At 32.4% G+C, this 14,090-nt stretch overlaps 1 protein-coding gene across 2 annotated transcripts; it reads right to left on the bottom strand.

The window, feature by feature from the left end:
* Positions 1-1,182: 1,182 nt before the first annotated feature.
* LOC107869707 (GDSL esterase/lipase At4g16230-like) lies at positions 1,183-9,240 on the bottom strand. 2 transcript variants are annotated; one of them, XM_047411851.1, is made up of 4 exons: positions 8,694-9,240; positions 6,150-6,253; positions 5,138-5,396; positions 1,183-1,665 (listed from the first exon to the last, which is right to left on the bottom strand). In XM_047411851.1, exons 1-4 carry the CDS (start codon positions 9,034-9,036, stop codon positions 1,433-1,435), a joined length of 939 nt encoding a protein of 312 aa, XP_047267807.1. In that variant the 5' UTR covers positions 9,037-9,240; the 3' UTR covers positions 1,183-1,432. The 2 variants fall into 2 exon arrangements, with proteins under 2 accessions (XP_047267807.1, XP_016571667.1); XM_016716181.2 differs by having other exon boundaries at positions 6,150-6,383; positions 8,638-9,232.
* Between the last annotated feature and the right edge of the window lie 4,850 nt (positions 9,241-14,090).

Raw genomic sequence — 14,090 nt, 5'->3', positions numbered from 1 at the left:
CCACACGCTCATATAATCACCACGACAATAATTACTTTAACTACTTCCATTATAGACCATATTGATCGATCATCGATTACGGTATCGATCTATAACTGGTCGATGACTAATTAATGACTGGTATGAAAACCTCAATACAAAGATGTGAATGAATGAAATTGGGTATAATCGATGTCCTGCTAGTTCTGGGATGAAGAAATGTATATGTAGGGCTTCTAAACTACTGAAATCTTTTCAATAACGAGGTATTGAGTGAATTTCAAAAGCTTTTCAAGATAGTAAAAGTGGTGGGAAAGTATTTTTTGCAATCTTTTTTTTTAAATGGAATAACAATGAAGGCAATGATCAAAAATAGAGATTTTCAAAAAAAAGTAGGTGAAACGGGAGCATTTTAGTGGCGTTTTGGACAATTTCTTTTTAATTAAAAATAAAAATATGAAAAATAGGGGAAAATATTAGATATTTGTTGGATGACGTGAGAGGACTAAAGTGTAAAATTTAAAACTTGTGTGCTAGGTTTGGATGGTTTTTGAAAGTCACATGAATGACATCATAAATATGTCTATCGATTTCTTAAAGGCATAATACATAAACATGCTATTTAACTTGACCTCAAATTATATCTATGACCTCCAACTTTGGGTATACACAAGTAGACCCTTAAACTTGTATAAAGTTGAACAAGTAGACATATACGTCCTACGTGGCATAATACACCTAGGATGCCATGTAGGACAAGAATTGGCCATGTAGGATGCTACAAAAGACCTATGTGTCTACTTGTTCAACTTTATACAAATTTAAGGACCTACTTGTGCACATCCAAAGTTGGAGTTCATAAATGTGATATGAAGTCAAGTTAAAGGGCATGTTTATGTATTTTGCCTTTCTTAAAACTTGAGACTAAATGTTACATTTAGTTTTTCAAAGTGTCTATTTTGCCAAAACTTTCAGCAACTTTTGTGATGACCGGAGAAAAGTAAAATGATTTTTGTATAATAAAAGAAAGAAAAATAACTTTTCTGTAATGAAGTCAAAGCTAAATAACCATGCATGAAATTTACTCTTTCTTATTCTTAACATAGAAATTTCTGATAAAATGGAACATATAACTGAAAATTATAATCACCAAACCCCGCAGCAGTCTCAGAACGAGGAAATGATACAAAATAACCAATTACGAAACAAGAAAACGATTCTAGTATTTTATTTTATCCATCTTCTACATCTTAACATAGAAATCTCTTGTCAAAATGGGGCATATAATTAAGCTACCACCAAAGTTCTAAAATCTCGTATTACTAGGCTTTAAAAAGGTCCTACATATTTTAACCATCATAAATCCTGAAGTACATTTCTACACCAATACAATTGTTGGTGCTACCTAGTCCAAGAGATGATCAATAAAACCATGAAATACATATTAATTAGGTTAGCCTTCAATGAGTTTTTTAACATTTGTAGGGTAGACTTCAGTATTGAGCTCAGAATCAAAGGCCTTGTTAGCAAGCACAATATTTACCGCTTCTGTGGGATGCAAGCCATCAAACCAGACATACTTGTTCCTACTTGGACAAACTTGCCCTCCATTTTTGCACAAAGCTGCATTCCCACCTTCCTTTATTGGTGTAACTTCACAACAAGCATCTATGGTATTATCAAAACCTGTGTGTAAATGGACATTCAAGACTTGTCACCATTAATGGATAAAAAACACTTCAATTAGATGGATTTGGACCTTAAAAATCACACCATTTCCTCGTTTGGGTTATTGGTCTGCATGGTAAAGCTATGTGCTTTAAAGAAATGTGCACTCAAATATTGTCATATAAAGTGATCCAAAAGAAAAAACAGTATCTCTTTTGAATCCCAACTTTTAGGGTGTTGATTATATATATGGACGTTATTGCACATTGGGTATGCTAAAATAAGTAATTTTTTAATTACTATTTGATTATTATATTTCTAAATCCATACATAAGTTATTTGACGTATTTTAACAAAGCTTTTGTTTTTTCGTCAGGTGGATTTGGGGTGGGGGTGGACGTGGGGGGTGGGGTTCTCGTAAATATATGTCACTCCTCCCCATTTCTAATTGGTTTAATTAATCGATAGTCCCTTTAACTTATTTTGAAATTTCACTTGGACCCTTCAACTCAGTCTTGAACCTACTGAACACCTAAATTATTCAAATGTACATCTATTAGGCACAAATTGATGATGTGTCAAGGAAAGTGTAACACACTTTTCTTAGGCGCGTGATTGAGTATTAATTAATATTTTTCTTTTATTTTTATTAAATAATTACACTTTAATTATTTTATTAATATAATTTTTAATAAATAATAATTTCTTAATTTAAAAAAAAAAAAAAAGCACAACCCCCCCCCCCAACCCGTCGTCTTCATACACACCCCCAATTTGAGTGACGATATTTGGAAAAAGGAGTTTCAATTTGCGCAATCTTTGACTCCACCAATTCCGGAATTTGGTTGTACCAATTCCGCCGTCTTTGACTCCACCAATTTCGACGATTCCACAGTTAATGCTGATAAGAGCCAGAGATGATTAAGAAGACCATTTTTAGCTGGGTGTTTCATTCCTTGTCTTCTTATGGTATTTTGGGTTCTTGGATTCTAAGTCATCATCTGGGAAGGTGATTTCTTCACCCAAAATCATGGTTTCTCTATCTACGCCCTTTACATTGAATTACCTTTTTTTTTAGACTATTTATGGGTTTCATCGGCTTTCTTTCTGGCAGCTATGGCATTTTTGCTTTTTCATGAGAGCTTAGTAATGTCAAATTTTTATTCGCCCTGAAACATTGGAGAGAAAGTCATGGGTCATCCCATAGTTAAGCTGGAATTGAAAAAGGAGGTTCAATTGGGTACAACCAAATTAAGATTTGCACCGAAATTGAAAGTTCAAAGATAAATGGAGGAAGAGGAAAGGAAAAAAGAGGAGGATCTAAGAAAAATGGGGGAGTCCAATTGCAGGGATTTTCAAGGAGAAAGAAAGGGAATTCGGGGTGGGTGGGTTGGAGGGGGGCGTGGGAAGCTGGGTGTGGTGTGGGTATAAAAAGATTTTTTAAAATTAAAATTAAGTATATATGTTTAAAAGAAATTTTTTTAAAAAAAAATTATAATTACTTGTTAATAATTGATTGGACCCTCAATACCACATGACATTTTTAAATTAGTCATTTTTGTCATGTTACTGTAAGTGTGTTACACACACTTCATAATATTTTTTGTTGAATATTCGGAAGTGCCTAATAGAAACAATTTTCTATATAATATAGGCGTTCAATATATACCAGTCTTAGCTGAGGAATCTAAATGAAATTTCAAAATAAATTTAGGGTCTTATCAATGACTTAAGTCTTTCTAATTTGATTGAGGACAAAGATTAAGTAAGGTGTTTTAAATCTAAACTAAATATAGATAGTGTAATCAAAAGCTAACTTAATATAGAAAGTGTGCTCTTTTACATATATTAAAACAGAAAGTAAGACACATAATTAAAACAAAGTATAATGCATCTTAAGAAAATATAGAACTCTAACCTACTATAGTAGTACATAAATTCATCTGCCTATATTATGAATAAAAAAGTTCATACTATAATAATAAGAAGGAAAAATGACTTAGATGAAACTTTGTACTATGTCCGTTTTGTAATGTGAATACTTTTACTTACATGTTTGTTATCTGAACTCCTCAATTCAATAAAACCCAATATCTTAAGCCCTTTGACTATTGACCAGGTCTATGTGGCATTAAAATTGAAGACTAGGACATGCGCGTGACTACACGCGTATATGAGCTAGTGAAAGCAATATATTTATATTTAAATAATAGTAAAATTAAAAAAATAAAAAAGACATTTTTTCCTCCATCTTTTTAAAATTAAAAATATTTTTAAAAATTAAAAAATAATATATTTTAAAAAAAAAACTCCCCCATCCAGCCACCCCTACCTCACCCTCACCCCCGTCCAGCACCCCCTACCCCACCCCCTTCATCCAGCACCCCCTACCCCCTACCCCACCCCCTGTGTCCAACACCCCAACCCACCCCCAGCCCCATCCAGCAACCCCCACCTCTAGCACCCCCTTCCCCCCGCATTGAGCACCTCACCTACCCCTCACCCCCATCCAGCAATGCCACCCTACCCCAGCCCTATCCAGCATTCCCACCCCACCCCTAACCCCGTCCAGCCACCCTCACCCCCAACGCACCATCCCTCACCCCACCTACAGTGCTCCCCAACCCCTTTCCTTCACATCAGCCAACCCCCACCCCCATTCCTCAGCACCAGCTCCCTCCCCCCAAAAATACTTTCAATTCACATTTTATTTTATTTTTTTATTTCCCCTCTCAATTCAAATCTTTTCATATTTTTTGGGATTAAAATTTAAATTTGAAATATTTTCATTTTTTTTTGGATTAAAAGTTAAAATTGAATTAAAAGTTAGTGATAGTGGACATTGAAAAATTAGTGAATTTCATGAATAAGCTTGAAAAAATTTAAAGTTTTTGTGAATTTGTTAAAGATATTTAAATTTAAAATCGAAAATTCATTATGTTTGTATATATGAATTTATAGTTAAAAATTTAAATTAGTTGGAGAAGAATTTTATTTATTTGGAATGAATTTGATGTTTAATTTGTGAGCAAAAATAAAAATATGATTATTTAAATTTTTCTACAATTTATAAAATAAATTATTGAGCTGACGTGGGGCATGAAATTTAAAGTAATACTAAAAAATGACGTGGAAGCTGATATGGGGCGGTTGTGTTACACACACTGTCAGAGGATTTAAAATGTTGCTTTTTAATGGGTTCAAGGGTTCAGATAACAAACATGTAAGTAAGAGTATCCGCATTACAAAAGGAACACAGTATAGTACAAGGGTCCATCAAGCCATTTTACCTAATAAGAATCATGATGACGTATATGTTTTGTAACCATACAATCAAATCAATGGCTAATTATATTTAGCATTTAGTGACAGATTAGCAACGAAATATCAAAGAAAAATTGTTTAACTATGAGCAATTTAGCGACCAAGTCATAACTAATTCCGATATTGTATATCAAGAAAAAAAAAAAAAAAGACGGAAGATATATACCATATTGAGATGGAGTTTGTACGATATTCTTAATGATGTTGAAGACGTCAACATAAACAAACTTAGAATCAGGCATTTTTTGCATCATGTAATCCAGCAAGCTCTTCAAGTTAGTGTTGTAGAGACTTAGAGGTACATTTATTGTGTGTATGCACCCCGTGGGCACTGGAATGGGCACTCTAGCCCTAACCGTTGGGCTGCACCCATTTGGATATACTGACATTACCACAAATTTCCTTGCTCCCATGTCATATAACCTCTGCAAAATCAAAAAGCATATTAGGATTTAAGTCATATAAGCTGACAATACTTTAAGAAAATAAGGTCAAACAGCTTTTTGTGTTTGATTTTCTAGAGTGTTTTTAAACCACCCTTAACTATATAAAGAATATTATCTTACTAATTTTCTATGGATTTTAACAATTCAAATTACATTTTTATACTTACTATAATTAGTTAAAAGTAAAGCATCTACTATCTCCTAAGTATGACTAAATTTGCTACGACACACTCCAACTTCACGGGGGTCCTATTACTCCCTTGAATTAAATTTTAGCATATTTTTGTCAATCTTTTTAGCTGACGTGACACCTTATTAGCTGACGTGACACCTCTGACGATGTGAGCTCCATTTTTAAGTAATAAAGATATTACGCCAGCACAAAAGTTAACAAAATTATGCTAAAATTGAGTTTAGGAAGGTAATAAGACTCCTTTAAAGTTGAAGTGCGTTGTGGCAACTTTGACCATAATTCGAGGGTGTACTGAATGTTTATCTTATTAGTTAATGGAAGTCCAAATTTATATTAAAACTGAATATGTTGACCCTTGAATGTTAATCCCCACTATTCTTTATTCAAAGAAAGAGAGTATAATTCAACTAGTATATATCCGGTGTAATTCCCCGATTCTGAGGAGTATAACTATGGTAAAACCCAACTAAAACAACAAATACTGTGACAAGACAAAAGTGATTTAAAAAATATGCAAGTTAGTAATTAGAGGGAGAGACCTGTATCTGTTGAGAGAGTCCAGTGATCAACTTAGAAATGAAGCCTGTAAGAGTAGCATTGTTGTGTGGAAAATTCTTGAAGAAGTTTAGTGAAAAGTCATTTCCTGCAGTTCCCACCAAAAACAGGTAATTGCTTAGTGCTTCATTGCTTTTGCATCCAAGTTGATTTTCCAAGTCAGGCAATGTCACAGTTTGCATGTTTTTGATTTGTTCATTCATGCCCATCACCTCCCCCTAACAATTTACGAGTAATTTATAAGAATCAAACGTCTAACATTTCACTAATTAATACTTCCTCCGCCCCAAATTATCCGTCCCAAATTGAGATGACATATTAATTAAGAAAAATAATTAATAACATGGTTAGTTTACTATAGTGCCCCTATTAAATGATTACATTTTAATTTAAAGAAAAAGCAATTAATGCAAAGGTTAAAACATAGAGAAAAAATTTGTCTATTCTTGATTAATAAAAAAAGACAAGTAAAATGAGAAATTAAATTAAAAAATTTGGAACGAGTAATTTGGAGCAAAGGAGTACGTCAAACTATAACATGCAGCGTGGAAACTCCCATCGATATCACTCTACCACATAGACATAAATCTTGGTGGTCGATCAGAAGTCTTCTATTAGAGTTTCTATGAATCCTTTCCCCCCCCTCCCCCCCCAATAATTTAGGAAAATTAAGCATCGTTTAAGGATGTGTTTGGTATAAAAGGAAAAGGCGTTTCATAGAAAATAAGTAAGAAATCTACTTATTTTTAAGTGTTCGGTAACTAAGGAAAAAATATTTATATGTAATCTAGCAGAACACAATGGGGTGAAATTGAGTGGCGTGGGGGAGGGGGGGGGGGGGAGGGGCATGGTTGGCGTTGTTGAAAGAATGCATGGGAGAGGACAATAAATTAAACTTGAATGTCACTTATGAAACTTGTTTTTTATATTTCTATTAAGGAAGTTATTTTTCTCATTTTAAGAAATTTATTTTTGAACAAAAAATATTTCCTACACATTTTGACCAATCTTATGAATTTTATATTTAAAAAAAAAAAAAAAAGAAAGAAAAGAAGACCAAAAAACTAGAGAAGAGAAAATTAAAAATCATTTTTTGGAAAGTGTTTCTCTATACCAAACACCCCCTGTGTGAAAAATGGTAGCCAAATTAATTAAAAGAAAAATGGTAGCCAAATTGAAAATAAAAAAAATTGTACTCCTTCCGTTCAATTTTACGTGACACTTTTTTCTTTTTTAGTCTATTTCAAAAATGATGTTACCTTACTCTAGTTAGAAATAATTTAACTATAAAATTTTCTTTTACCCTTAATAAAATAATTTACAAGTCTCAAAAGCGATCCTTTGTTTCTTAAATACCGTTCCAAATTAATTGATACCATACAAAATAGAACGGAAGGAATAATATATTTACCATGGGGTTTGTAACTATATGGTTGGACCCTAACTAAAATGGGAAAATATACATGAGAAGTCAAAAAAAAGAATGGATTGAAAAATATTAGTAAGAGGGTTATCGTTCTCTTTCAATATGTAGAAGAAATATCATTTCCTAAACAATAAATGTTAAGAGGGGTAAAATGGAATTCACTCCTACATTGTAGATTGATGTACTTTTATAACTGTTAAAAGAACGAATGTCATGCACAAGCGCTTCTTCCTGTACAAATATATTAGTGGTCGGGTAAAATTTACACGTACTTGGTGTATACACCAAGCCAATATATGCATGTGATGTGTTTGAATTTAAAATTCATGTTACTTAACTATGATTAATCAATATGTATTTTACTTAATTTAATTATATAACCATAGTAAAAAATATTAGTTTGATGTATACACCGGGTGCGTGTGAGTGGAGCGACTGTTAGATTTTAATTTGCAACCTAAATTTAATTTTAAACCACCTCAATTTGTTGTATTAAACATATTATTCCTATTCATATCAAGAAGTTTCAACAATTAACAAATAACCAAAAAAAAATTGTTTGCAATATTTGTGTAGCACTTAAAAAATTTCGAGAAACGCCCCTTTATTTGTCCAAGGATCTATAGTTACTTAAAACCTATTCCTTCACCAATTTTAGCGTTTTAGTTTGACTAAACATGAAGTTCAAACAATAAAGCAAGAATTTTAAATTTTATGACTTAAATTAAAAATGTATATAATTTTTAAAATCTAGTGTTCTTAAATTTGCTACGTTGAATGGTGGAATTGAAAAAATTACTAAATGTAGAAAGAGACTCTTTTTGAAATAAATAAAAAAGAAAAGTAATTAAGACTGTTAAATTGAGATGAAAGGAGCAAGTAAATATTTGTTTAGTTGCTTATCACACACCTAGAAAATAGATACATAAGTACCACGTGACATAATTAAAGAATGAAGGTAGTTCGGACGTTACGACCATGGCATATATCACGAGAATATTTTGTGAGCAAGAAAGAAAGAAAGAGAAATTAATTACAGAACTCACAGAAGCAACACCAGTTTCATCAAGAATGCCAGAACCACCAGAAGCAAAATCAACACCTTGAAGAATGACATTCCCTTTAGTTGAAGGATCTTTGAATGTTGGAAGTGAAGGAAGCTTTAGATGGTCACCAAGAAGATCAATCACATTTTTCCCATTTGTAAATCTTCCTGTTGGCCCTTTGGCATAATCTACCCCATATGGCAAGTAATTTGCCTTTGCCTTACATTTCTCAAGAAAGTTGTTGTTCCCATTATCAACCAGTGAGCTCCCAAATACAAACATCCCTTTGATTTTTGTGCTTGTTGCATTTGTTAAGCCAAAGTTACATGCAGAGTTGCATACACCCAAAAATGACAAGAATGAGCTTAAGATGAGAGTTTTTGCCTTTTGAGACATCATGCTTGTTTTTTTTTCTTTAGTACCTCCCTTTCTTGAGTGTGTTCCTTTATGTAGGAAGACAAAAAAATTGAGCACCTCTACTTTAAATGGATAGGAATAAAATACTACAATGAGAAGTTAGAATTGAGCACTAACTAACTTTTGAAGTGCTGACTCCTGCCTTTTCGATTCTCAATTAACTAATTCTCCCTCAGTTCATTTTAGAAAAAATTTCATACAGTTTAACTAATGTACACCGGGTATAGTCAGTGGTGGTTTGGTAGAGTGTGTCAAAAATATAATGCATGCTTTATGCTTTGTGTATTAGGAGTACCATATTTGATATTTTTTTTTAAACTATGCATAACTAATACTTGCACTAATTAATTATACACTCTATTGTGTATTGAGGTGTGTTTTAGTAATGCACCCCATTTTTTATGTATTAATAATACAAACACTTTCAATACATATATTAAATTGTTAAATGACATTATTACCCCTTGAATTATTTTCCCGCTTTCTTTTCCCACCATATTACATTCCTGTTCCTTTTTCACCATATTAAAAGTTGTTCTCTCTGTTTTTGTACTTTGTCATGAAACATAGAGGGTATATTCTCCACATCTTCTTCCTTCTAATTAATCAACATTGTTTGCTTTTCTCCACAAGGTTAGTAATTCTATCGAACCTATATTTTTGGTATTTTTTTTATTTTTTCTATCCCTATTTCATAATTTGGGTATAGTTTATTTTATACCAAAATCAGCAATTTAGAGTGTGACAATCATTTTGGAATATGCAGTCTTTCAAAGTCAATGGATTTGATGATGAAATTTAGGTTTAGCACTGATCTTTTTGTTTGAGTTTATCTATTTCACTCTCTGTATGGTTGTTACAGATTTATTTTAAAATTTTATATATATTCATTCTTTTTGTTTTGATGGCATATTTAGGTGTTATTATGGATCATCAACCACTGTCAGGTACTAAATATATTATTCTTGAGGAGATAATGTTTCAACAATTTCTTGTTGTCCTTATTTACCTTTTCATGGCTAGTCATGGTCATTATCTAAGAAGACGATGTCGGAACAAGGGTGAGGTCAGGTACTATAGTATGGGTGTTCGAGTTTCAAAAATTATTTCTCACTTGCATTATATCATAAACAACAGTGATAATGTATGTAGAGATAAGTTAAGAATGGATAGAAATACCTTTCACACTTTAGTTCTCTTAACTAAGAATATTGGAGGTTTGGTCGATAGTAAAAGTATCAAGCAATGAAAAGTTACCGATATTTTTAAATATTTTAGTTCATCACGAGAAGAATAGATCTATCAAAGTTGATTATATTAAATCGGGATGGAGCGTAAGTCAGGCTTTTAATGAATGCTTGTGCGTTATCCTCAAACTAACTCCATTGTTATTTGTTAATCCTAAACAGGATGAGACAGAAGATAGATGGAAATGGTTTGAGGTAGGTGAAATTACACTTTAGCATTTCTAATTTAAGTACAAAATTTTTACACTTTGAGGTAACATTATAATTTAACTTATAGGGTTGTTTAGGGGCACTAGACGGTACTTACATTCCCATTAGAGTCTCAACTCAATACAAACCAAGATACTGGACATGAAAAGGAGAGAAAGCAACTAATATTTTTGGAGTTTGTGATAGAAACCTCAATTTTACTTATGTGTGTTACCTGGTTGGAGAGGATCAGTTTCCGATGACCGTGTTTTTGAGATGCTATAGTAAGATGGAATGGTTTAAAAATTCCTGAGGGTAGGTCATGTATATGCTTTCAAGTTACATCGTGGATTTGAATATTATATAAAAGTAACTAAATAATATGTTTAGATTATAGGTAATTATTATTTATGTGATGGAGGATATACAAAAGGAAAAGGTTTTCTATCACCTTATCGAGGATATAGATATTGGTTAAAGGATTGGCGAGGTGACAATCCATCACCTCGATGTAAAGAAGAGCTTTTCAACATGAGGCATTCTAGGACTCTTAATGTTATTTAAAGGGAATTTGATCTGCTGAGAGGATGTTGGGGAATTCTTAGAAGTCCTTCGTGGTGCTCAGTTAAGATTTATAATAGGATAATTAGTGTTTGTTACTTGATTCATAACTTTATTCGTAGAAAGATGAAAGTGGATCCCTTATACATTGATATGAAAGAACAAACCTAATATCAACACGAAAATATTAACTTGTTGAATCATCAAAGGAGTAGGGTAGTTAAAGGGATGGGTTGGCTCAACTAATGTAGAATGAATGATCTAATAATTGATTTGTTACCACTTTTGGGAATATATTATTGCCTGTTAGCTATGGAATACTTTGGACTTTATTACTCTTGAGAATTGGTCTGGTATGAGTTGTATAGCTTCTAGGAACTTTTAACTTTTGTGAGCTTAATAGCACATCCTTATGTACTCTTTATAGCTCTGATTATTGTATGTTTTAATTTATAGTGCAGGTTATTTGAATTTGTTAGTCTTTGTGAGCTTAACTACATGTTATTCTCTTATTGTGAAGTGTATAATTTAAAAATGTATTTTGGTATTTCAACACACTTTATGAAGTTATTGTGATGCTCTATTTTTCACATTTTTGACAATCTATTACACAAGATTTTATAGGTGAAATGTATAGTCAGACATCATCAACCAAGGCATCAAAAAAGCCAAGCAACTCAACTCCTTTGACGCGAAGGAAGTGGATTTCACAGAGAGAACAAACTCTTTTAGATGGATTGAAAGAGTTGTGTCCTAATGGTTGGAGAGTCGATAATGGAACATTTAGACTAGGCCACTTGATGGATTTAGAACATTATATAGACAAACATCATCCTAAGAGTGCATTAAAAGGTGAACCACACATTAAAAATAAAATATGATATTGAAAAAAATGTTATGAAATTATAGCTCTCCTAAAGACTTAAAGTGGTTTGGGCTTTCAATATAATGATGGAGCTATATTAGTTGACGATTCAATATTTTGGGATAAATTTATGAAGGTAACTAACATGATCATACTTATTATTTTGATAGTCTCTGTGAATTTTTTCACTTTCCGTATTAAGTATATGTCATTTATGAAAGTCATTTATGCCATTTTTGATAATCCTACTCAACATTTATGGAAGTCAATTGTCAGCCTATCAAAATGAGTGTGAATGCTAGTAAACATCTTGATTTGCTGAAGTTTGTTGCTATATGAAGGAATAAGAGCTAGATTTATTGAAACTTATTGCTCTTAAATTCTTTCATAATTTGATTAATATGGCATTGTTGTATATTTTAATCACTTTTTTGTAGGTTGAACCAAAAACCAAGAATATGAATATTAAAAAATGGCCAACGTTTGAGGATTGTGAGGAAATATTTGGCAAGGATAAAGAAACAAAAGAGTTCGCAGAAGCATGGCTAGATGCTACAAAGAAAATTCAAAAGAGTCAAACTCCACAACTTTGTGATGACATGAGTTTGAGATTTCTTATTGATGTTGATGATGAAGAAAAAGATAATGCTTACCATAGCTCTAAAGTAGGTACTGGAGAAGCTGAAAATGCCGATGGACATAGTGCATTTACTACAGCTGAAGATGCCACTGAAACTAGCTTATTTAGTAGAGCTGAAAATGCCACTGGACTTAGTGTATTTATTGGAGGTGAGAATGCCACTGGAGCTAGTACTGAAACATCTAAAAATGAAAATTTTGAATCCCGACAGACTCATAAACAAGGTGAATATGCTAAAAGGTCCTCTTCTAATGTTAATGGAAAAGGGAAAAAGAAAAAAAAAGAAAAAAAAAGTGGAGGATGATAATAAGACATTTCTTGAGGGTATGATGAAAGTTCTGAAAATTTTTACTGAAAATCAAGACAAAAAAATGGTACCTTGATTGAAACGAGCGTGACCGCTCCGATGTTCGTGGTCAAATTTATTCCATCCTTAAATTTCCTATATTTTTAGAATTATACACTGTAGAACAACGTATCAAAGCTGCAATGATTCTCTGTAAAGATGATAAAAAAGTGAAGATATTTTTAAGTATGGGTGAATATGAGAGAGACACAACAGTGTGGATGGTTGTCCATAATGAACTTTGAAGTATGGCAAACTTATGGATATAAGTGGCGGCTCTAGTTTGATCATTTTTGCTTGATTAACAACTTTAAAGTTTGACAATAGTGCCATTTTTTGACACCTCTAGTTATTGTTATAGGCCTAAGGATGCTCAATCTTTTTGTGTGACTAATGTTTGTTAAATATCTCAACTCCAGAATAAATGTTAAGTGCGTGTGTAATTTTATAGTTGCTATGACAGTAATTAAATTTCTCTTTTAGTCATTTAATTTTGAGATTCTATGATGCAAGTAGATAGCTGCTATGACACTTAGCGAGAAAGTATAACCATTTCCTTTTTAGGCCTAAACCTGATGTCCAACTCTACAATAATTGGGTTAACGGGGACTGTCCAAGAACTGCACCAGTCAAAGTAGAGGAGGTTGTTCTTTTAAACCCCATGCTCTGAAATAATACCAAGTCATAAAAAAGTATGATGTTAATGCTTGTAAATATATGAAAAGTCGACATCAAAATTGTCATAATTGACTACAACCTGTTTCTCCTTTTAAGAATATTTCTAAACGGATGCTTAATAGACTGAGCCTATTCACTTGCATCCACCATGTCTTTAAATTTTGCTTCTACATTCTCGGTTCGTCCTATCTTCTCTAAAACTCGTCATCTTTTAATTTTGTTTCCTTGTTCGATTAAGTTATTCAGTGTCTTAGGGAGAAGCAGACCCCCCAACTATCATCACGAAATCATGTCCTACTGCTAGGCCTGAAGACATGTTTGTTGTGAAGATTTTGTGTGTTGTTGCTAATTGAAACATGATATTCAGACATCCTTTTAGATATGTTGGTGTCATTTATGTTAAATATAATGGAACTATCTTCGAGTAGTGACACTGAGTTAAAAATATTTATCTAAGAAAAATTTTGAATAATTTTTATGATTTTAACTTGTATACATTAACAAGATAGA

This window comes from Capsicum annuum, chromosome 4, assembly GCF_002878395.1.
Source record: "Capsicum annuum cultivar UCD-10X-F1 chromosome 4, UCD10Xv1.1, whole genome shotgun sequence".
In the NCBI taxonomy this organism is placed as follows: Eukaryota; Viridiplantae; Streptophyta; class Magnoliopsida; order Solanales; family Solanaceae; genus Capsicum; species Capsicum annuum.
Note: the sequence above shows the minus strand (reverse complement) of the source record. Positions and strands in the feature narration are given on the sequence as shown.

Coding starts and splice junctions, on each gene's coding strand:
- LOC107869707 (XM_016716181.2), bottom strand. CDS start 9,036: ATGATGTCTCAAAAGGCAAAAACTCTCATCTTAAGCTCATTCTTGTCA. Junction 5,397..6,149: donor GACTCTCTCAACAGATACAG/GTCTCTCCCTCT, acceptor TTGATTTTGCAG/AGGTTATATGACATGGGAGC. Junction 1,666..5,137: donor ACAAACTCCATCTCAATATG/GTATATATCTTC, acceptor ATTTACACACAG/GTTTTGATAATACCATAGAT.